Genomic DNA, 25,300 nt, shown 5'->3' with positions numbered 1-25,300 from the left:
CAACTAATGTCCGCTTCACATTCAATCAACATTGTCACTCATTCACCATACTCACACACACAATTTCTGTCACATTGCAGGCACCGGCGCGCGTTGCCAGAATGGCGGCGAATGTATTGAAGGACCTGGCCTGGAGTTCTCTTGCGAATGTACTGCCGGCTGGCATGGACGCATCTGTCAGGAAGAAATCAACGAGTGCGAATCGGCGCCGTGTCAGAATGGCGGTGTGTGCGTGGATAAACTGGCGTCGTATGTGTGCGCCTGTCCGATGGGCTATACGGGGAACAATTGCGAGGAGGAAATACTCATTTGTGCGGACAATCCGTGTCAGAACAATGCGCTCTGCCTGATGGAGGAGGGCATACCGACCTGCTATTGTGTGCCCGACTATCATGGCGAAAAGTGCGAGTATCAATATGATGAGTGCCAATTGGGACCGCGTTGCATGAACGGTGGCGTTTGTATTGACGGTGTTGACACGTTTTCATGCTCATGTCCACCGCTGTTGACGGGCATGCTCTGCGAGTGTCTAATGATTGGCGAAGATTCGTTAGATTGCAATTATACGGTGAGCATATCAACACTGCCACCGACAACAATAATACGACCAATTACACCGACGGCTGCTGCACCCGTAACGACGACAATGACAGCGGAAATGACACCGCATGTGTCCGCAGCACCGGTGGTGACAACAACAACAGCAGCGCCAGGTGGTGCAGTATCAGTGTCCACCTCCGCAGAGACCGAAGAGACCGAGGAAGAGGCTGGTGCGGGTGTTGGCGCAGAAAAAGCCAAACCACCACCTGAGACGGCCACTACAGCAGGCAGCGCCACATCCATTTCATCGGAGGAAAAGCCGCATACCACGGAGGCATCACGTTCGTATACAGCTGAGTCGGGTAGTAGCGTTGAGTCGTCCTACTCGTCCGAAGGTAGTGCGTCGGTAGAAGGCGGTACATCCGACGAGTATACGACGCCCTCGCATGTGGATGCTAGTAGCGCTGAGGAAGGTGTGCCCACGACGGCCAAAACTACAATAAGTGCCGCAGGCTCAGACTACACGCCTGGCTCATCTGCAGTTTCGAAAAGCGCGGAATCGGATGAAGGTCCAGCCATCACTTATTCCACACGTCCACCATTCAAGCACTATGTTACCACCATCGAGACCACATTTTCCATTGACTACTCTACTGCAAGACCCACCTCTTTGCGGCCAACGCCTTCGATATTCTTCCCCAGCAGCACAGTGCATATATTACCAGACCTACCTGGCAAACACATTCCCACCGAGTACCCTGAGTATCCGGACCAGGATGTGACTTCGCCACATCGTATAACCACCACGGTCGCGCCATTCTTTACCGAATACCCCGAAGTTGCAGTCACCACACGTTACAAAGACTTTACCAGCAAAGACTTGAGTATGATAACAACCGGCCGACCAACAACATATCCCTCAACACCGCCATCGTTGACATCCACCATTGTGCGTATTGGCAGCACTTTGCAACCCCAACCCGGCGGCGAAATTGCGCCATCAACTGTGACGCCGACAACCGGTGTGCCCGCGGAACGACCAGACGCGCACCATCATCATCATCACCATCACCACCATCACCACAGCACACATGCGCCACCAACCAGCGTTGAGGAATATACACAACCGCCACAAACCACACAGACGCACATCTATCCGCACTTGACGACGCATACCACCGAGCATACGCATTACCACACCACACATCGACATCATTATGAAGGTGCGCCAACCACTGTGTCAGCGCCATTGCCAACGACTGCCGAGGTTACTACAACACAACCATTATATACCGACGATTTGGTTAGCCACACCACAACGCCACGCCCTGCTGCAACGCCGACAGTGTCGGTGCCGTTACCAACAACTCTTGCGCCCGAGTCAGAATCTGCGGAGACTACACAACCACCGCCACCACAACCAACCATACCGCCAACAGAACCATCAATACCCGCCGCGCCATTGCCAGTAACAACGCTGCCGCCACCACCATTACCACCGTCAACGGCAACACCAACCGTGGTGGTCACATATCCACCACCGACGGAACTGGCGCCTGCTCCCGGCACACCCGCATCGGCATACACCACCTCACCACCGGCGCCAACTACCACCGTGCCAATCTACAGCACCTATGCGCCGCCAAGCAGCAAACCCGTCACCACAACAGTGGCCAGCAGCGAGGAAGTGGAGAGCGCCAATACGGTGGCCACGGGCGTTGAAACGGGCATAGCACGCGGCGGCGCGACGCCTGTTGGTGGCGCCGGTGGCGTTGATAATACCACCGAAGTGGATTGCATAAAAATGGGCTGCTATAATGGCGGCACTTGTGTCACGACGTCGGAGGGTTCACGGGTAAGTAACTGGAAAAAGCATATGCGTCTGTGTAGTTAATAGCCTAAAGCACATTAACGGTCTGCCGAAGTGATGAACGCCATTACAGACGGCAACTGCGTCAGGTTATTACTTTGAAGGTTAAGGGATTAGCGCATATGGGAAAAGGTATGAAGCTGCCGCGCGGCTTATTACATATGCTTAATGCTTGTAGGTGGGTTTGTATTGAAGCTTTGATGCTCACGTTTGTAAATACTATTTAAATTGAGCCCACTTCGCTTGGAACAAAATCAAATCCAAGGTAAACGCATTAGCATTTATCATCAACCATCAACCCTTGATACTCCGAAAAGTAGGTTCTTAGACACCTCTGACACGTCTTTTCTCTTGTACCGGATAGTTGTGGTAGTTGTAAAGTAGTTGTAGGAAAGATTTTTTTTTGAAAAGTAGATTCTGAGACACCTCTAAGAAAGTCTCTGCGAGTATGAATTTTTAATTGTATTAAATCTTTCTTTCAACAACTTGGAAAAATATCTATAGCATTAAGCTACTTCAGTAACATTCTTCATATCGGAATGGAAACGAGTTGGATCCCCGTTGTCCTTTTGCGTTCTATCACTGCGCAGTGCATCTTGCCGCAGTCATAGGGATTCCAACTGAACATTTTCCAATAGTAAACGGACACTAATTGTAGAATTTTTATGAAAGAAGGTCAGGTGGAGCTATCCAGGCACTCCATTGTCCAGCCTTTGCAAGACTGACATTAAAAAATCACTACAATTATATATTCGGCGATTCAGGAGACATAGCCTAAACTGACATTACCGCCTCAATAATTTTGTGATCAGCACAAAGCTCTTCGTCCATTATGATCAGTTTTAATAGAAGTTTTAGGTATTACAACGGATCAGTTATTAGCTGTCGGAATGAGATCTCTATTAGGGTTACTATAACATATAGCTGGCATACAAAATGAAGGATCGGATTCAAGTGCTTGTATTGACAGCTTTTTCATTGGTGGAGATATTTTCACGAGTGAGTTATTTCTTAAGGTAATGACACAATACCTGAAGAAATTGTTCAGATCGAGTCGCTATAGCCTTTAGCTGCCAAGCAAGTTAGCCGATCAAAGTTTTTATAATCTTTCTAAAGAATATGAGAGCTTTGGTGCAAGCGAAATTATCGTTCTTTCTTCTTTTTATCACCATTTTATGGTGTGGTTTTAAACTGGTCCTAAGTTGTCCACGAAAACTTCGGTCTTTCAGATATAAACTTGTCAGCATATAATATACCTATAGTATATAGTAATTATAGGTAAACATGATGTTATATATAAAATGTGTATATGCCAACTGTGATACATAGTCGGCATATATTTTATATAAGCCCACTTAAACCTAATAAGGGGATTTTAGTTGATTTTATATCGATCTATGATAACTGAATGAAATTAGATTGAGAAGTTGTATCAACATCAGTGTTACATATAACAAAAGAGCGGTTGAGGTGACGTTAAGTCTCCCAACCTTCAGCCTCCTCTAAAAAGTATGATGATTATCACTTCACATCCATTCTTTTTCGCTTTAATTAGGTGCTGTATAGAATTTCATACCGTTACTAATTAATTTAATATAAATTGAATATTATGCCAAATATAGTTCTCCACAGCAATTTGTTGATAGAAAACGTCGTCATTAGTAACACGTATACGTGCGTTTAGTGAAAGGCCTCGTCAGTGCATTTGTAAAATCCTTGTCAATTGAAATTAATTCTTTTGTTATGAGTCAATAAAGTCTTCAGTGACAGTAATTCAATCAATTATGGTCACCTCACTGTTAGCAATACATTTAAATCTCACTCATAATTAATTTGCAAATAAATTAATATAAAGCTGTTGTTGGTTTTTTTAATTGTTTGTTGTTTTGTAGGTATGTCATTGAATACAACATTAATTAAATTATCATATATTATGCACAAAATTGATATTCTAGCCGAGAGTGCAACTCAATATTTTGCGCTTCAGCATGTAAACAAAATTGTGACCACAGGAAATAGTCATATTGGCTTCGGTTCATCATCATCATTTACTGGATAAGATTTGTCAATGTAAATATTTCAAAAATGCATTATTCGAAGAAAATATAATTATTTTATTTTTATATAGAAATGTGGTAAAAAAGGATTTTATAAATAGTAACTTTATTGAAAATCTCTCCAAAGGGTTCAAACTATTAGATCAAAGTCAAGTGCTTGCATGAATAATTTTTCTTGTCGACAAGATATCTTTACAAAATTTGGTACGTGTTCCTACAAACGGCAACGTTATAAGTTCCGAAGATATTGTTCAGATTGGACCATTGTAGCATGGAGCTGCCATACAAACTGAACGTGAAAATTATGTCTCTGTATGAAAAACTTTTTTATTTGACAAGGTATAGTCACGAAATTTGGCATGGGTTATAAGCCTACTCAGTGCTATAATATTCGAAGAAATTGTTCAGATCGGCCTACTATAGCATATGGCTACCATACAAATTGACCAACCAAAATCAAGTCGTTGTGGGGAAAACTTTTTTATTTGACATGATATGTATAACAAATTTCGTACAGGTTATTTTCCAAGGCAGCGCTATAAACTCCGCCGTTATTGCGTAGATCGGGCCTGCTACAGCTTATAGCTGACTGATTAAAAAAATTTATTTATTTTTTTATACCCCTTATAGTATAAGGAATACAGCTGTGTAGGGTATTAAGGTTTCGCTGTTGCTGAAATTAATTATTTCTCTTATTTTTAGCACAATTCGAAATTATTACGATGTATGCATCGCACAAGTCATAATTAGGTAGAGGGTTGCGTATACGCCGTGTCGGACGATCGTTCAAATGTGAACTTGCGCCTAATGTTACAAAAATTAAATATGTATATGCGTATACAAATGATGAATTTAGGAAAACTATATATTATATTCAAAATTAAAAACAAAATATTAAAATTATTATAATTATTACAATTAAGATTACAAAAGGCATATGGCACTTCTCAGCCACATACAGATATAAATGTAAAAATCAATCCAGAACCACTTGTTTGTTACTGTTTTTACAAAAAAAGGATTTAAATCAAAATGTTCGCCATTTATTGAAACTCAATTGGCTTTAAACCACCACAACGTGGCCTTTGATAATTTCAAATTTTCTGCTTCAATTCACAAGCAATCCAAACTGGTGGCGTTGCCAATTAATATGCGCAATTTTACTTTAGAACTTAACGGTAAACTTAACACTATATGCAACTGCAGCGCAAATACACGTGCCACTGTAACGGTATACGTCCGCAAACTACCTTTGATGAGCTGATTTGCATTTAACGGTTGTTTACACCGCAAATACCACAACAACACTGACATTTAATAAATGAGGGCGTATTTAACGCAATTAACGGCAAAACTTAAACAACAAAACTCCACAACAACAACAACACAAAACAAACTTTTATTTTAAAGCAACAGCAACAACAATAGCAACAACACAAAGCCAATGAAGCAGCGCTGGCCAATTAAAGTCGCTTCTTTTGTTGCATGAAATTATTGTGAATTCACGGAGCATTTTTCAGCTCTCTTCACCCTCATTATATTATAAAAAGTAGTATGTGCTTAAAAATTTCCGTTTAATTACGCAATTCGCACGAGCATATGTATTCCCTTTGGCTGAGTTCTGCAGGTTTACAAAAAGCTGTTTGCTTATATTATTAAGTATGCACATATACACATACATTTACGGGAATATGAAATGCCAGTTTATCGTTAAGATTTAAAGAATTTAATTAATATATTATTTTTAATAAACTCGAGCAGCCATTACTTTGCGCTGGAATGTGGCAGTAGGTTTCAAGTCGATGTTCACGTCTATTCTCTAGCAAGATTTTCCACCATCTGCGGAGTGTTAGCTTAGTTTCAAACCCATATGAAGCAAATGTGTTTAAACCTTGGCTGACCCGGTGTTTTCTAGTTTCAAAAGGAATATAAGGAACCCACTTTTATGAAAGAAATTGGCATTTTACATAAAAGAAACTTTCTCATCACGACAGACAGTCGCGAAGTGTAATATCAAGTGAATATCATTTTTATATATTTGTTTGGCAGTATCTTTCATGATATTATTTAATAAGCTCTAACAACAAAAACTTTGCCATGTAATATGGCAGCAAGATTCAAATCGACTTTCTAATGTATTTGTTAGCAAAGTTTACCACCACCTTTTGCAAAATGTTAGCGCAGTTTCAAACCCACATGATGAAACTATGATGAAACCTTGAAAGATTCGCTATTTTCTGGTTTCAAAAGAAACTTAAGGAACCTGCTTTGACAAAAGAAATTGCATTTAATATCACGACAAATTTTAAAATCTTACAAATAATGTTTTCATATTTTCTCAACTCGACAATTCAATCTTGACGTTTATCCATCAAGTTAAAATATCAATTACTCATAACATAAATGGATTTTTAGCACAGAAAAAAAACACGCATTTCATTATTGATTATTGGAAGCAATTTCGATCCATATTATAATATATATATATATATTTAAGTAACAGTTGAAATATCTCTTATATAAGTAAAAGTAAGCGGTCACCACTTCCATTTATATCCTAGTACCTTATGCCTTAAATGGAAAATATGTATTTTTTTTTACGCCGACTTCGACTGGACTTCTTTTATGGAATCGCCTTTGCTTACCGATTGATACCGATAACCAGTAGTAGAAAAAAGCGCCCTTATTATGAAACTAGGCTCTAGCGACAACCAACCCATTTTCTGCATATTGAGAGTAGAGACAACGATTGTGTTAATCTGATGGGCCAATAAGCCACGCATAGACCTTGGTCCTTTGCGATACCAGATGAAATTCAGTTACTAGGTCCATGAGGAGTTTGTCAATGCGGGACAAATGCACAAAAGATGCTCCATTGTTTCCCTGGTGCCATACTCTAGACATTTCCTGCAGTCTTCTCGTTCGTTCGTTCAGTTAGTATTCCGATCATGTTCCTACAGTCTGTTCTATGGTAGAGACAAATGTTAGGAGAAACATTTTAGTAGAAAATTATACACGATAGTTGGCGCTGCAGTCAAGTGATTGGTACAAATTATATTTAACGATTGAATGCTATGTTTCGCAAGCAGGAAAATCATTTAGATTAAAACAAAAAGTCAAAGCTACGAATTAGCATGAGATTGCGCAAGAAACTCGAATTCTGGATTGAAGTAGCACACCAGGCATGAAACACTATTTATCATAGTGACTCACTCCCTGTAATTTCCGAATAATTTTGTAATCGCAGTGATGCTCTCTAGCCACCTGTCCCGTTATAACTTGCGTGTTTTCGCTGTAGAAAGCCATGAAAGTTCTTCGTTTGTGATTCGGCGAAAAACATTGTTTATCAACTTGTAGTTCAACTCAAAAGAAAAATGAGTTGGCTCAACTCGTTAGTGGCAGTAAGACCCAAGTGCGGGCAGCATAACGTTTGCACAATCATTCCAGCTATTAATAAAAATACTGGAAAGTGAGCAGAAATATAACATTACAGGATTACTTTCTAAAGAAATTTACCTCTTAAGTGGCCTTAAAGTTATTCATATATGCGCATACTCAAACTCATACATGCGACAAATGAGCTGTTCAAGATATTAAAGTAAAGTAAAAAAATATTTAAATTATAAAGAACAAGAAAAAACGGCTGCACCGAAGTTATCATACCCTTCACAGGTGTATTTATTATAGCTTAAAAGGGTATCACAAGATATTTAAGTTTCTTTTTTGTTTTAACGAGCAGGTTATATGGCAGCTATATGCTATAATGAACCGATCTGAACAGTTTCTTCGGAGATTATATTGTGGTCTTGGAAAAAAAGTCGTGCCAAATTTTGTAACAATATCTTGTCAAAATAAAAAAATTTTTACTTACTTAATTTCGATCGTCAAGTTTGTATGACAGCTATATGCTATAGTAGGCCGATCTGAACAATTTCTTTGGAGATTATAGCCTTGACTAAATGTATAACCCATGCGAAATTTTGTGACCAAATTTTGTCAAATACAAAAATTTTCCATACAAAGACTTGATTTGGATTGATCAGTTTGTATGGCAGCTATATATTGTAGAAAGCCAATTTGAACAATTTTTTCAGAGATTATATCATTGTTTTGGAAAATGATATATGTGAACTTTCGTCATGATATCTCACCAACTAAAAGCGTTTTTCATACAAGCACTTAATTTTGATTGGTCAATTTGTATGCCAGTTATATGCTATAGTAGTCCGATATCGGCAATTTTGACAAATGAGCAGCTTTTTGGAGAAAAAAGTGCGTTTGCAAATTTTCAAAGCTATATCTACAAACTGAAGCTCTAGTCTGAATATATACAGACAGAAAGGCGGACATCGTGAAGATGATTAAAAAACATTATAAATTTGTGGAAAATAGTTGTTAGTAGTCAAGAAGCGAAAAATTAAACTTTTTTTACATAAGAATTGCACCGCAATTGCTTTAAAAGTAAAATCCAAAGCATAAAACTGTAGGCTTTGTATGCACTTTAATATTTACAGAAGCATACTTTAAGGCTCAAACACAGTGCAGGCAATAGTAAGCACACGAATTTAATTTTCACAGTATTTATCTGCTAGGCGAAAGCTTACAAGTGAAAAAACATACACTACACACACACATACTTTAATTTTTGTGTGTGAGCGCTTGATAAGCTGACAGCTACCTGCCACCTGACTGCCGCTGCACATGACACTTTAGGAACTTTTACGCATGTGGTAGTATGTGAAGCGCCGCTAGTTTGCATATGCAAAGGCAGCTTTTATACACCATAAGGCCACACATACAAGCGCATACAAAGGTGCATGGCTCGGTGTGTGCATGCATTAACCTTTTAGCACCGTCTGAATTGAGTGGCGAGTGCGAGCGAGCTCACGAACACTGCGACCATTTGTGTCAAAGTTTTCGCCTACGACCTGCCCACTGACATGAACTCCGCTGGCTTGCCACTTTATTTTTCATAAGTAATTAAACTATCAGCATGACAGAGAGGCTGGACCAGAGGCCCGACGCAACGCAACACGCGCAGCGGTTTGCGATTGAGTATGCCACAGCTTTATTGCAACCATATTAAATGGCCTTCTTCAAACATTTTTTAATTTTTTTTTTTGATATTTGTTATAATTTTTTTTATTTTTTTTTTAGTTTTTTCTTTTATTTTTTTAATTAGTTTCTTTTTTTTTGCATTTTTTATTTTTTTTTTTCTCATATTTGTTTAAAGCAAAAGTTGTAGCTGCGACTTCAGCGAACACAGAGTCAAGCAAGTTGTCGACAATGTTGTCACTTTCGCAAAGTAGTTGACGCCTGCTGAGCCCACAACCGAATTGTGGCAAGCAGCGCTCGCATATTTGTGCAGTCGCTTAATGTCACAGGTACAATATACGCCAACACACGCATATATGTGTGTGTGTGTCGGTGCGCAAAGGTGACCTTGCGGCATAAGGCTGACAAACAACGTGGCAACAACAACTTTCCAAAGCTGCAGCGACATTAGTGTTAGCTTTTGTTTTATTATTGTTGTTGTTGTCGTACCCGCTGTTGTATCTGTCTCCCTGTAGGCCTGTGCCGAAGTGCACTTGCCACCACCACGTCAAGCGCTTTGTGCGCACACACTCATATTTGCATGCACCTGTGTGCCAGGTAGCAACGCGCTTGTGTGTGTAATTCCATTATCTTGTGGCATTAAGTAAGTTCTTTTGCCGCAGCGCACTTTTAAGTCAACTTTAATTTGAACCACAAAAAGTTTGTTGCATAAAACAGCAGCCCGTAAGTAAGTGGCTTGCAACACAGCGCATAAAGCCAAGTTGCACAAACGTGTGTCTCCAGCGTATGTGTTGAATAGTTATGTGTCAACGCATGTTTGCGTGTTTGTGTGTGTTTTCACTTAACTAAAAACGTACGTACCCTGGCGATTTCTAACTGTTTACTAACACTAATGCTTACGACACACACAACAGCCAGCAGCAACGGTAAACAAACACATCGGCAGGCAAGTGCAGAAATCAGCTACTTCCATGAGGTTTGTTGTTGTAATAAATATGCGGTATGCACTGTGGGTGAGAGTTGCACGAAAACTGCTATAATTTATTGGCAATACTCACTGATAATGCAAAGTGAGGAAAAAAAATATTTTTAAAATTAAAAAATATTAAAAAAAATGTTTTTAAAAATTTAATAAAAAAAAACTTTTAGAAATTTAATCCTTTTAATAATTTAAAAAAAAAATTTTGAAATATTCTTTTAATAAATTAAAGTTTTAAAACGGATTAAATTTTTAAAAATATATTTTTTTAAAAAAATAAAATTTTAAAAGGATTAAATTAAAAAAAAAAAATATTTTTAATAATTTAATAAAAAAAAAACTTTTAAAAATTTAATCCTTTTAATAATTTAAAAAAAAATTAAATGTTTTTTTATAAAATATAATTTCAAAACGGATTAAATTTTTAAAAATATTTGTTTTAATAAAATAAAATTTTAAACGTTTTCAAAAGGATTAAATTTTTAAAATTTTTTTTTATTAATAATTTTATATTTTATTTAAAAAGAAAATATTTTTAACAATTTTGAATATTAAAAAAACTCTAATTAATTCTCACAAGCTATTCCAACAATTCGTAAGTGTTTCAATTGCTTTGAGGTTGCCACGCTTTAAAAAAAATGCATTCAAATTTCTAGGTCTGTGAAAGGCATTAGCATTTCACAAAAATTTGTAAAAAGCAAACTTCGTCATAAAAATATTATAATATTTTACAGAGTTGCCACCCGACTTTAGGCAAATATTTAAAAACAAAATTGGGAAAAAAGTTAAAAAAAAAATTAAATTGAAGTCGGCACACAAAAATTCTAATCGTTTCTAACACTCAAATACAAGTGTTTAAAATGCTACAAGGTTGCCACATCTTGCAAAAATTCTAATTAAAATCTTTAAATGATTAAAATGCTTAAGTCAATTTCAATAGTAAATGAAACATCTTGGTTACAAGAATAATATTTTACGGAGTTGCCAGCTGACTTTAGGCAAATGTTTGAAAACAAAAATTGCAAGCCCCGATTTTTTTTCAAATGGGGTGCATAACAATTTTAAATCGTTTCTAAAGCTCAAACACAAGTATTTAAATTGCAACAAGGTTGCCACACTTAAAAAAAATTGTTAAAATAAATTTTTCTACAAAAATAACATAAGCGAAAAATTTCGTTAAAAAACAAATATTTGATAATGTTGCCGACAGACTTTAGGTCAATGTTATCAGTAAAAATATGAAAAAACAAATCAAAAATGTATTGTATTGAAGTGTGAATACAAAAATTTGAATAATTTCCACTTTATTAGGTATTAAGCTGAGCTGGTGACATATTTAATAATAATTATTATTTTATTAAAAGTGCTATAACTTAGCTTATCATCAATAATGCTACTGAAATCGATTCATATTTCATACTGAGCCTACAAATTCTGTGTTACTCCTACGTCAGGGGGTACCATATGTATGCTCACTTGATGTACATTATGATAAATAATTTATAAGAAATTGTAAATAAAACGCAAAAACTTTAATTATTCATCAATATCCCCACCAGATGTAACACACTTATGCAAACGATTTTTCCAGATGGCCTTTAGCTTCTTCAGCGAATTTTGTTTAATCTCTTCGATCGACTGAAAACGGGTTCAATGAAGCAACAATTTCAGTTAAGGGAACAAGAAAAAGTCACACGGATTTATTGTGTTTTTGGCTCGGTTAGAATCGTGGCTCGATCCGATGGTGTATTATCATCGTGTAAAATTCATGAATTATTCTTCCAAAATTTCGAGACACAAGTCTCTCACAAAAACGCCTCAATATGGCCAAGTGGAGCTCCTAATTGACCATCTGTCCCTCCGGAACAAATTCATGATTCACCAAAGCACGAATATCGAAAAAAACAGAGAGCATCGCTTTGATTTCAGCTCATTTTTTCGCTCCATTTCGATGATTATTAACTTCTTTGGATGTCAAACTCATAAGCCCATATCTCATCGGCAGTTATAATGCTCTCCATAAAAATGAAATTGAAATTCGCATGACCAAGCATGTACAAAGAGACCACACAATGTATATCAGCAACTTTCACATTGAAGTATAGGATTCTTGTATTAACGACAAGATCTACTTAATCATTTTTTAAATTTGGCACAAAAAATGTTTTTAAAATATTTAAAGCAGCCAACTTGGTATTAAATTACCATAAACATGCAAACACATATGCTATACATATGTAGTACATAAAAATGAGATTCAAAGCTTTAAAACACTTGACTTTGGTAGGAAGGGAGCTAAAAGCATATGTTTACTAATACATAAATTTATATTATATATACACATACTATATGCGAATGTGTGTAACAAGTTATATACGTATGTATATGTGTATTTATATGTTTTTATTTACTATATAAATCATTTATGCGTCTATATACAACTCATCCCCACATATGAATATCTCATATGTTACGTATACGCACTGTCGACTGAAAAAGTATAAAAACTTTTGGCATCAAATTATGCATACATATATGCAACAGCATACATTCAAGCAAACTACCAAACTAGTGTACAGTAGTATAGCGACTACTTAAAACTATACCCTCCTCACTTAAGCGCACAGTAATAAAAAACGTCGCCTTGCCATAAAGAAACTCAAATAAAAGCACGAGCGTATGTGTTGCTGTATTATGTTGTTAAAGTGTGTGTGTGCAGCGCCACTCACACACACACGATCGTACCTCAAATTATTATGTCATTAAAGAATTTTTCATTGTTTATTTGTTGTAATTTGTGGCAAGCAGTCACTGAAGTGGCAGGGCTAGTAGTGGCAGAGCAAGAGAAAGTTTAGCGACAGTTTGGCAAACCACAGACAAATATGTTGGCAAACAAATAAACCTTTAAACACACACATAGGTATATATAAATATGTGTGGTATACACAAGTTAACAGTAATGTTGCAAAATTGCACAATGGAATTTACTGCTTTAATAGTTTGGACTTTTCTGCGGAACTTCGACGATTGGACCCAAGCGCAAGTGTAAAATGTGTATTTTAGCAACACAACCACAGTTTTAACAGGCAGCTTTTTAGAAAAAAAAGACTTTTACAGAAACAAAAAAAAAAAAATACAAAAACAAAAAAGTTCAACAAAAAAAGTTACAAAATCAAAAAAGTTTAATTTTGTTGTTATGAGCACAAAACTTTGTGCGGAGAGGAATGAAAAAATCTCAAAAAAAAGAATAATTATACTAACGAACACCCAAAATCTCTTCACTAATACTTTTTTAAATATTATGAAAAAAATTATAATATTTTTCTATTATTTTCTTAACAATTGCAGTGCGTTTGCCGCTTTGACCGCCAAGGTGCACTGTGCGAGTTACCCATCATCATCAAGAATGCCGCCTTCTCCGGCGATTCATATGTGTCGCACCGCATCCACAAGGACATACCACACCATGAGTCATTGGATTCGGTGCTGCCGATGCATGTACAACTGAAGGTGCGCACACGTGCCACAAACGGTCTGATAATGCTGGCCGCTGCTCAGGGCACCAAGGGCGGTCACTATATGGCGCTGTTCCTGCAGAAGGGCCTATTGCAATTCCAATTCTCTTGCGGTTTACAAACAATGCTGCTCAGCGAGCTGGAGACACCGGTGAATACGGGCAATGAGATAACAATTAGAGCAGAGTAAGTACTGATGAAGCATATTTGCAACATATTTTTGTAGTAATGTATGTATTTATACTTCTATATGGTAAAAGTATAATATACAAACTTTCTGATTACAATTTTGAAGTAAAAAATGTAGCATATATTAAGGCGCTCTTCTGCTGAAATGGCATTATGTTATATATACACATAATGTAACGTAGTCATAATTACAAAGATCCAACGAAAATATTTTTGGCGTGGCCAGATCGTCAAAACCAATCAACAATTCAAAGTTCTAAAAATTATTTGTATATCTTTAGGCGTCGATTATTTTTTTATTCATAGAATAGAGATGTCACAAACACAAAGAGACAACGAAAATTTGCAAGTGTCGCCAAATCACGCACAGACCATCTGCAATTCAAAGGCTTAAAAAATATTAGCATATTTTTAGGCATAAACCAGTTTTTACCTATAATAGAACCAATGAAAAATTTAATTTTGCATATTTTTAGGGAGCGATCACCTTTTTTCACATAACATATCATACTCACAAAAGGTAAAGAGAAAAATTTACTAGTGTGGCCAGATCGAGTAAAAAAGATCAACAATTCAAAGTTTTAAAAATTATTTGCATGTTTTTTGGCGGAAATCAAATTTTTTCCTATTGTAGAACCAACAAATAATTTCTGCTGTGGCCAGATCGAGAAAAACGAAACAGTAAATCAAAGTTTCGAAAATATTTGCATATTTTTAGGCGGCGATCATTTTTTACATAATTGAGATTTCATAATCACAAAGAGACAACGAAAATTTGCTAGTGTGGCCTGATCGAGTAAAAAGATCGGTAATTTAAAGTTCTAAAATTATTTGCATACTTTTAGGCGGCATTTTCATATAATGATAATAATAATATTTGCATATTTTGAGGCGTAAAAATCTTAGATAAAAAAATTATTAATATTTAATATTATTTTGGAACTCCAGTGCCATTTTCCCCCTATTTTGGCGTTTTGCTAAAGTTTCTTATTATATTTTCGATTTTAAAAGGAGTACCCAAAATCTCTGTACCTTGATATTAACTGTAATGCTTTTTGCCTTTATACCCCACTTCTCGAGCCTTTCCATTTAAATTCTCTAAATTGAAGCTTCTTCTTCGTGAGACATTTTCTTATCATAGAAGAAACAGAGCAGCCAAACTTCGCACTCACCTTTGAGTAATTCGACTACTTAGCCACTGTCAGCAAACAATGTAAACCCACTAGCGTAATAGCACTTAAACCAACAATAACCACACACACACACATTCCCACATGCATACATGTACATATATTTCGTGCATACTCAGGCAGTCAAGCCGATTGAGTAACCGATGGCAGCACCATTCGGCAGGCAAATCAATGCAAATACTTGGTGGTCGTACACATACAACAACAACACCAACAATCATAACAATAACTACAATGGTAGCCGAGGTAAAGGCAAACGTCAAGGCAAAGACGCGAGCCAAAGCCACCTAAGCAACGAGGACGAGCGCCAGGACAATTGTTATCGCGCTATAATTATCGTAATTGCGTGCACACAATAATGACTCTTGAGGAAGTCACCCCACTCCATGCCACGCTGCGCTGTGAGCGAACGATTGAAGGGAGCGCTCAGAGTGAAAGCATTGAGGGGTTGATAGGAAACACCGCCGAAGGACATCATTTCGGCGTGAAAGCTCATTAAGGCTAAAAGCGGTAATTTCATGAATGAGAATGCCCTTCCGCTTCCGTTGGCGCAACGCGCATCTATGTATTTACATACCGTTATATCTAACGGTGTGAAGGGAAGTGTGGAAGGGGCTGCACTTACTACAACATATTCTAGGTTTGCCGGTGGGGATATTTATTTTCTTGCTTTCCCCGCATCTTCCCTCATTCTATGTGCGTTCTGCTTTTTGCCTTACGAATTTCCTTTGACTAAATAAGTGTTTACCCGTGTTAGTTTTATTAGTTCCATTCGCTTACCTACTTATTTCTCTATTTTCGATATTCGTTAAATAGTCCCCGGCGAGCAATAAAAATGTGGTTTGTGTCATGCGTACTCCTTTTTTACAAGCTTGAAGAGTGCATTATCCACTAAGGATTTGGCAAGCCATAAAGTATATGCGCCGTAATAAAAGTGCACATACACATACACATAAATATATATGTGTGTGTTATATGCATATACATATATGACGAGCTGGCATTTATGTCCACACTGCTATATATGTGTTCGTATTTATGTGTGCGTTTGTATGCTTGCTCATATCGCCCCGAGTCGAATGCTCTTAAACTGCCGTCTGGCATTATTATCGTTGAGCCTGAGTGCTGGCATTAGTGGGGCAAAATGGTCAAGTGCGCCTTGAGCCAAAATGTTCAAATAGTGTACTCAAGTAATGCACTTCAAACGGTTATTATCTCCCATACACACATATGCACGGCTGCAAGTGATATTTACTTGCGCTTGTGTTTGCCATTATAAGTTCGACTGTGTGTGTGTTTGCTATTTGAGCTAGCAATAATATATTAAACCCATTCGATGTCATTAGATTGACTAATAGTAAAGAAGGCAGAAAAATCGAATGTGAGAACATCTAACATTTTATGAGACTTTTACAATACTTTGACTTGACTGTTATGTTATATGACAGTGCGCCGAAAAGTAGGCAACTATTAAATCGTTTTCTTATATTTTATGCAAAATAAAGTTTTATGGAATAGAATTATTACAGAGAATTGCTGAATAAGGCTTAAACTGCAGCGCATTTTCAACCAAACAACCAATTAAGGTTTAAGATACAAATTATGGACATTTCTCTTACGGGGGTATTCTAGTCCAGAAAAGAAATCGCCCCCTCAGTTTTTGAAATTTTGCTCATTCCTTTTCCTCCTCATAAATCTACTAATTTGTTGGAAACACCAATATCAAGGAAATATAACGTATAGCTGCCACACAAACTGACCAATCAAAACCTAGTTCTTGTATGGAAATCTTCTTTATTTCAGAAGATATCTTCACGTAATTCGATACGAGTTATTTTCTAAGACTAAGCGACAATCTCCGAAGAAATTGTTTAGATCGGATCACTATAACATATAGCTGCCATACAAAATGAATGATAGGAATCAAGTTCTTGTATGGAGAGCACTTTTATTTAAAGAGATATCTTCAAGAAATTCGGCACAGATTATTCTCTAAAGCAACGGTGAAATCTCCGATGAAATTGTTCAGATTGGATCACTATAGCATATGGCTGCCATGTAAACTGAACGATCAGGATTAAGCAATTGTATAGAGCACTCTTTTATTTGAAGAGTTATCTTCAAGAAATTCGGCATGCATAATTATTTTAAGCAATGGTGTAATATCCGAAGAAATTGTTCAGATCGGATAACTATAGCATATAGCTGTCATACAAAATCAACGATAGGAATCAAATTCTTGTATGGAGAGCTCTTTAATTTAAAGAGGTATCCGCAAGAAACTCTGTGTGTATTATTGTCTAAGTGTACAGCGCGATTTCTGAAGAAACTATTCAAATCGAGTCACTGTAGCATATAGCTGCCGTACAAAATGAACTTTTAATAGCAGGTTTTGTTATGCATTCTTTTGTATTTGTGAATTGGCGTTTTTCCTTGCTTTAATTGAAAAAAAATATTTTCTATTTCATTCAAATTTTATTTTTAATATTTTTGTTTTTCGTATTATTACTTAAATTTTTATTTTTTTTCTATCTTCAATTTAAATTAACTTATTTCAAATATATCTACACTCTCATATCAAATATCCCACAAGAGCATATACATATGCGTTTATATAGCTAAAAATACGTGCCATCTTCGCTTTTGGTTCATTGAATGCTTATGGCCTTTTACGCAAATTCGTCAGCACGTGGCAAAATGTGCATTTTCGCTCCACATGAAACGACGGTCAACGAGTTTAGCACGAAATACGCATTACCAAAGCACTCGGCAATTTATAGCTCGTAAATAGGCAAATAAATACGTAAACTACTGCCACTAATACATACACACACACACTTTCGTATGCTACACTTTTTACGCACTTATGCGCACTTGCAGGCTCTTGACTCGCCCATTTTCGCCTAATTTCCGATATTACGGTGCTCACTCACTCAGCTGATCATTTGCGGCGCCTTTGCTAGGGTCCTTTTTGGTCATGGCCAACAAACCATGTAAGTTGGCTTATTGCACTTGAACAGCGCTTGGCTGGTGGGCCAAAGTGAAAGTGGTGGCCTGATGTGCGGTTGAATCAATAAAATCATAAAAAACGCGCACACTCACACACATTTATAACTGTGTTTTGGAATACATACATATATGTAATACATATGTTAGTGAAGTGGCGTACAAATATGCTTCCTATAAAATATGTGTTTTTGAGTTATTAAATGCTCATTCAAGCTCAAGTGCTGGGTCAAGTGTAGTATTTGTGTATGTTTGTAATATATAGTTTACATACAAAGAAGAATATACATACATATGTATGTATATGTATATAGCATAAACATAATTGCTTTTATGGTGAAAAATCAAATATTGGGAAAAATCCAGCAACCTCAAATAATAGTATGCCTGCCTACTTTTAGACCACATGTCCCACCATAAATTATTAAGATATCATATCATAGAAACAAGAAAAAATGTTAACTCAGGCGTCACCGCAGCTATAATATCCTCCAACATGTGCTTCTTTTATAGCGTAAAGTTGTATTAAAAGATCTGTATCTTGATTTTCATCATTCAATTTACAGGGAAACTATATGCCATAGTGGTTATAACGGTACAATTTCTTCTGAGATTATAACGCTATCTTGAGTAATAGTCTATGTCGAATTTCGTGAAGATATCTTCACAAATAAAGAATTTTTCCATACAAGAACTTGATTTTGATCGGTCAGTTTGTATGGCAGCTATATGCTATAGTGATCCGATCTGAACAATTTCTTCAAAGATTGTACACTTGCCTTGGATAATAATCAACACCAAATTTCTTGAAGATATCTCATCAAGTAAGAAACTTTTTTATACAAGAACATCATTTTGATCGGTCAGTTTGTATGACAGATATAAGTTATGGTGGTGCGATTTGAACAATTCCTTCGGAGCTTATATATATAGGAAAACATCTATGCCAAATTTCGTGAAGATATCTTGTAAAATATATGCCATAGTGGTTATAACGGTTCAATTTCTTCTGAGATTATAATGCTATCTTGGATAACAATGTATGTATGTCGAATTTCGTGAAGATATCTTCACAAAAATTTTTCCATACAAGAACTTGATTTGTTTGACAGCTATATTTCTTGATTTACACTTGCCTTGGATAATAATGAAGATGTAAGAAACTTTTTTATCCGATATCGGTCGATGTTTCTGACTTAAATATAGAAAAACTATGCCAAATTTCGTGAAGATATCTTGTAAAATAAAAAAGTTTTCCATATCTGGACTTGATTTGAAACCTTCAGTTTGTATGGCAGCTATATGCTATAGTGATCCGATATCGGCGGTTCTGACAAATGAGCAACTTCTTGGGGAGAAACGAATATGTGCAGATTTTCACAGCGATATCTCAAAAACCATAGACGAAGAAACTGACGAAACTGACTAAGTCGACTCAACTCACCACGCCGATTCTTCAGATATATAGTTTATAAAATCTCCAACGTTTCTTGCTGCCTGTTACAAATTGTTAGACAGGCTTTATATAACCGGTTCAGGGTATAAAAAAGCTAGGTGTCACAATTTTAACGACTCTTTAAAGACACAGTGTGAAAAAATTTGCGGACATTAGCTGGCCATCTCAAATCTCGTATCCAATATTCAAAAACAATGATTAATCTTATTTGATCACAACTTGAAAATAATATTTTAAAAACAACCTAAAGTCTCCTGAGGAAATATATATACACTATTGACGAAATATCTGCGAAACCTACCTGGTAGATAACCAAAACTTTCACTTAAATATATGTATAACTACATCACTAAGTTAAAAAAAATTGCATAAATAAAATTTTTTATTTGACTGCCTCTAATAATAGGAATACCTTCAAACATGCCAAACATCAATCCAAAAACGAAAAACACAATATTTTTACGCTTCATTTGACTTTCAAAACTAATTTTCTTAATGCGAAATTTCAATGCAAACTAATGGATTGAAAGAAAACTTATGAAATTCCCAGAGCCAAACTTAGCAAACGAATTGTCAATGGTCAAGCTGAAATTCATCAATAAAAAGTTTTTGGCAGCGCCGCCCCCCGCTTTTCCAAGCCATTGAACAAACGAAAGCCCGAAACACAAAGGCGACTGAACACGAGTGGGGCGCACAGGGCTAGAAAATAGATTCAAATAGACAAGAAAACAATCGAATGCAAGTATATATACAATGCAAGTATATATATAACTGTATATATATGCATATAGTAAGTGCATGTGCATGTGTATGTGTGCATAGAAAATTTATCAATGATTTAGCTACAACTCACCTGAGCCTTGAGTTAACCGAAACCAACAATCAGTGACCCAATTTGTTGCTGCAATTCCTGACAAACAATAAAACAACAAAAAAATAAACAAATTGAATAAGAGCAAAGTAAAATGTATATGAAAACTAAAATAGAAGAAGAAACGAAAAAAAGTAAAGCAAAAATAAGGAAATTCGAAAATAAGCAATATGGCCCTCATTTCTCATATGAGCTACTAATAGGGGTCATTTCTCATTTCTTGCGCTTTTACTTTATTTCAATTTCTTGTCAGTTTTTTGTCTTTTCTAATATCTTTACTGCATAGCAGATAGAGGAATGCCAGGAATTGTTTTAGCGCTACAAAAACAGCGAAGAGGGAAGAAAATAAATAAATATTCTGCAATCAATGCAATTGTAACTCACTAAGTTCTACTCTCGAATGTCACATAAAAATGTCCGGACAAAGCTTAAACGGTAAAAAAAATGGAAGCGAAGCAAGGGCAAAGAAGTGAAATAAAAGCAGCACTACATTGTACAGAATATCAGGGGAAAAAGAAAATAAGAAAAATCCTTGCAAAAGCAATAAATTAGTAAACGGAGAGCCAACACAAAGGCCACGCATTGTTCGTACAGGGACCAGGGAACACTAACAAAGTAAGAACAGGAAGCAAATAAGGTATATAAAGTACGTGTGGGAGCGCATATAAGATGCGCTGGAGAGTTTAAAATACTCAAAAAATAATAAAAATAAACATGCTCTTTATATTGTATTTAGTTGATAGCCGAAGATGAGATACAATTCTGCTACTTTCGACACCTAACTATCCACAACCTTAAACTACAACTTCATATAAGAGTTTTCAGCTTATTTGGCATTCAGCGCTTTATTCAGCAATCATAATCTAGAGCTGAATAAAGGCTAAAAGACAATAGCTTGTTAGGTTTTTTCAGTGTGCCATTCAGCGGTTTATTCAGCAATCATGATCTTGAGCTGAATATGTGCGCTTTTTTCAGCTTCTTTTCTCCGCATTTTCTTCTTCATAAGCATTCAGCGCTTTATTAAATCATAAGTAATCTAATATTTCATAAAGCTGAATACGAACTGAAAGCCAAAAAGTTGTTAGGTTATTTCATTGGGGCATTCCGCATTTTATTCAGCAATCACAATCTTGAGCTGAATATATAAACTACAACTTCATATAAGGTTTCTCAGCTTATTTTGTATTCAGCGCTTTTTTCAACAATCATAATCCTGAGCTGAATATGTGCGCCTTATTCAGCTTTCATTTTCTCAAGCTAAATACAAACTGAATGACAAAAGCCTGTTAGGTTCTTTCATTGTGACATTCAGCGCTTTATTCAGCAATCAGAATCTCGAGCTAAATATGAGCGCTTTATTCAGCTTTGATACTCTTGAGCTGAATACGAACTGAAAGCCAAAAGCTTGTTAGGTTCTTTCTTGTGACATTTAGCCTTTAATTCAGCTCTCATAATCTTGAGCTGAATACGTGACGTTACTACTGCTTGTATGGCAAGCTTTTTTGTTTGATGAGATATCTTCACGAAATTTAGCATGGATTAGTTTCCAAGACAGTGCTACAACCTCTGAATATCTTATTCCGATCGGCTAACGAAAACATATAGCTGTCACAAACACTTACCGATTAAAACCAATATAATATTTTTTTTATACGCATCATGCTAATATTAAGTCAATTGAGAAGGTTATTTTATCTCCGGTGCAGGCGAAGTTAACGTTTTTCTTGTATTTTACAACTCTACGCGCACATTCTGTTTTAAACCGTTATTTGAACAAATTTATTATACTCAGCGCAACATCTGGTGAGAGTATCAAAATGAAAGTGAAAGATATTTTTTTTCAAGCTGTACACCGCATATAAATACACAGACGCATGTGTACGTGCATATACACACTCTGACGCACACACACCAGTACGCACGGTGTGATTGAAGTACATTGTGGCAATTTCGCCGCATATTCCTGCTGCCACTGATTCCCGCCATCGTGGACGCATCTTAACAAAATAGCTTTATATTTGTTGTTATTGCAGCGTTTTTATTGTTGTTTTTGTTGTCCATGCTGCGTTGCCAATAAAATTCACGTGTGTAACAATAAGGCAAAACACTCACGTACAAGCAGGTGGCACGCGGTCGCTATAAAATACAACTTGATGTCGCTACAATGCCACTTATAATGGGCTACAAAGTAAGAAAGAATATAAACAACAACAGCAAAAAGAGTTGGTAGTTAAACATGAATTCAAAGTCGCATTATTATGCATAGGTGGCAAATATGCTGGAGTTCGAAGCACTTAGGAAGGAAAGCAGAGAGGAGAATAAAATTTGTTATGGCAGCAGCAGCAAATACAATCAATTAAATCACGGCGGAAAGAGATTCTGCAGGCATATAATATACATAAAATGTAATAAGCAATCGTAACTTAAGGTTTGCTATATGAAATAGGTTATTTGGTATGGTATTTTGGTTTGTGCGCCAAAAAGTAGGCAATATTTATTATATTTTACTATGTAGATGACAGTCGATGATGAGAAACGATTCTGGCACTTTCGCTACTTAACTACCCGTTACCTTAAGCTACAGCTCTATATAAGGGTTTTCAGGTGCTTTGGCATTCAGCGCTTTATTCAGTTATCATTATCTTAACCCTTAACCACCTACCAGCGGTCATGGTGACCGCAACGACTTTTTGAATTTTAATTTCGTAGGAGTTCGTTGGCCAGCAATTCAATTGTTCACATTTATGAAAAATATGTTTTGTTTTGTTCCTTTTTCAGTTAAATAAATAATTTAATATATATTATAGAGTTTTATTAATGTATTCTTATAATAAAACCTTAAAATCCTAAGAAAATTCAAGAGTATCCGATGCGGTCACTGTGACCGTGCTCAGGTGGTTACGTAACTGATATAGGGGTCAGGTGGTTAAGGGTTAAGCTGGATAAGTACTGGAAATCAAAAACTTATAGGATGTTTTATAGCGGCATTCAGCGCTTTAATCAGCAATCGTTATTTTATGCCGAATCAATATGGAAGCCAAAAGTTTATCAGGTACTTTCATTGCGGCATTCAGCGTTTTTCAATTTCATTATCTTAAACTGACTAAGTATTGAAAAACAAAGTGGTATCAGTTGCTTTTTTATGACACTTTATTCATTTATCATTATCTTAAGCTGAACAAGTACTGGAAGTTAAAAACTTATCAGGATGTTCTATAACGGCATTCAGGGCTTAATTCAGCAATCATTATCTTAAGCTGAATAAATCTGGAAGCCAAAAGTTTGTCAGTTACTTTCATTATGGCATTCAGCGCTTTATTCAGCAAGCATTATCTTAAGCTGAATAAGTATTGAAAGCCATACGCATATCAGTTGCTTTCATTACGGCACTAAGCGCTTTATTCAGCTCTAATTTTCTCGAGCTGAATACGTAATTGTTATAAATTTAAACTGCAAAGCTGGTTACCGACTTCGAATATTCAAAAATATATGTATTTATAGGTTTTTCTCCACTCATCTACTTTCATTTTATCAATTTCTCCATGAAAAATGAAAACGCTCAAAAAACGTTGCCTACATTTAGGCATAAATGATACAATTACAATGCAATATAATAAACTTAAAATGAAATTATCTCCCAAACCTTCACTTAATTTCGCTTTCATCATTTTCTCAACATACAACTAAAAAACTTTGCCTACATTTAGGCATATATGACAAAAGGCCTATCCGAAATAATGAACTTATGTAAAGTTGATCCTTAAATACTTATAAAATAAACTCAACAAAAACACCAAAATGGGTTCAAATTCCTATATTTCTGTAAACTTAAAAAATATTTATTCTTTGAATTGCATACATTTAGGCGCAATAATACTCTTATACACTTTTCAACAGTAAATATTTTTCATATAGACATTCGTGAATTTATTTTAAGAATAAAAACATTTTTGCGCCGGCATTTAATACAATTTACACTGTGCAACCCAGTAAACAAAATCTAGAAATATTCAATTGCCTTCTACCCGAGGCAAAGTATCAAAACAGTGTACTTTTAACAAAAAATCCGAAGCGTATACAAACATTATGGCAAAGAATTCCAACTATTAGCACTGCTACTTACTGCCACATGCACCCCCCACACACAGTCTCCACTACATCCCACACAAATTGGTACACAAATTCCACACATGACTGTAGCCACATATATGCCAGCATAGTTTATTTATATAACATATTGAATTTTCACTATTTTCACATGCACAGCGCATACATTCATGTACATATACACATATGATGTATATATATACCGAAAAAGCAAATTTCCTCTGGACAGCACCCACACTTCCTTCACAAGCTGCGCTCTTTTCCGGCGCCAACAAAAGCATATGCAGCAGCTTACCTTTGACTGACCGCCAATAAATTCCTGTTCAAGTACATTGTGCAAGCTATGGCCGGCGCACGTGCAGCCATGACAACAACAACAACAACAACAACAAACTATTAGCATTGGCATACTTTAACACATACAAACATAGTTCTAAGTTAACAATCAACGGCAAATAAATAAAA

General features: G+C 36.2%; 2 protein-coding genes across 9 annotated transcripts in view; one reads left to right on the top strand and one right to left on the bottom strand.

Annotated features, from left to right (window-relative positions):
• The window catches only part of LOC126752874 (protein eyes shut), a 151,499-nt gene that overhangs the window by 103,212 nt on the left and 22,987 nt on the right, over positions 1–25,300 (top strand). For all 4 annotated transcript variants that reach the window (XM_050463880.1, XM_050463878.1, XM_050463879.1 and 1 more), the window contains exons 5-6: positions 81–2,395; positions 13,850–14,202. In XM_050463880.1, coding sequence (XP_050319837.1) covers positions 81–2,395; positions 13,850–14,202 — 2,668 coding nt within the window. The remainder of the gene's footprint in view (positions 1–80; positions 2,396–13,849; positions 14,203–25,300) is intronic.
• LOC126752878 (uncharacterized) overlaps positions 1–25,300 on the bottom strand; it is a 158,913-nt gene that overhangs the window by 113,896 nt on the left and 19,717 nt on the right. For 3 of the 5 annotated variants that reach the window (XR_007666049.1, XM_050463888.1, XM_050463890.1), the window contains exon 2: positions 20,711–20,767. The exons of the other annotated variants lie outside the window; for them this stretch is intronic. The gene's annotated coding sequence lies outside the window, so the exon portion shown is untranslated. The remainder of the gene's footprint in view (positions 1–20,710; positions 20,768–25,300) is intronic. 5 annotated transcript variants of the gene reach the window in all.

Source organism: Bactrocera neohumeralis, chromosome 3 (genome assembly GCF_024586455.1).
Source record: "Bactrocera neohumeralis isolate Rockhampton chromosome 3, APGP_CSIRO_Bneo_wtdbg2-racon-allhic-juicebox.fasta_v2, whole genome shotgun sequence".
NCBI lineage: Eukaryota > Metazoa > Arthropoda > Insecta > Diptera > Tephritidae > Bactrocera > Bactrocera neohumeralis.
This window is presented reverse-complemented; position numbering and strand designations above follow the sequence as displayed.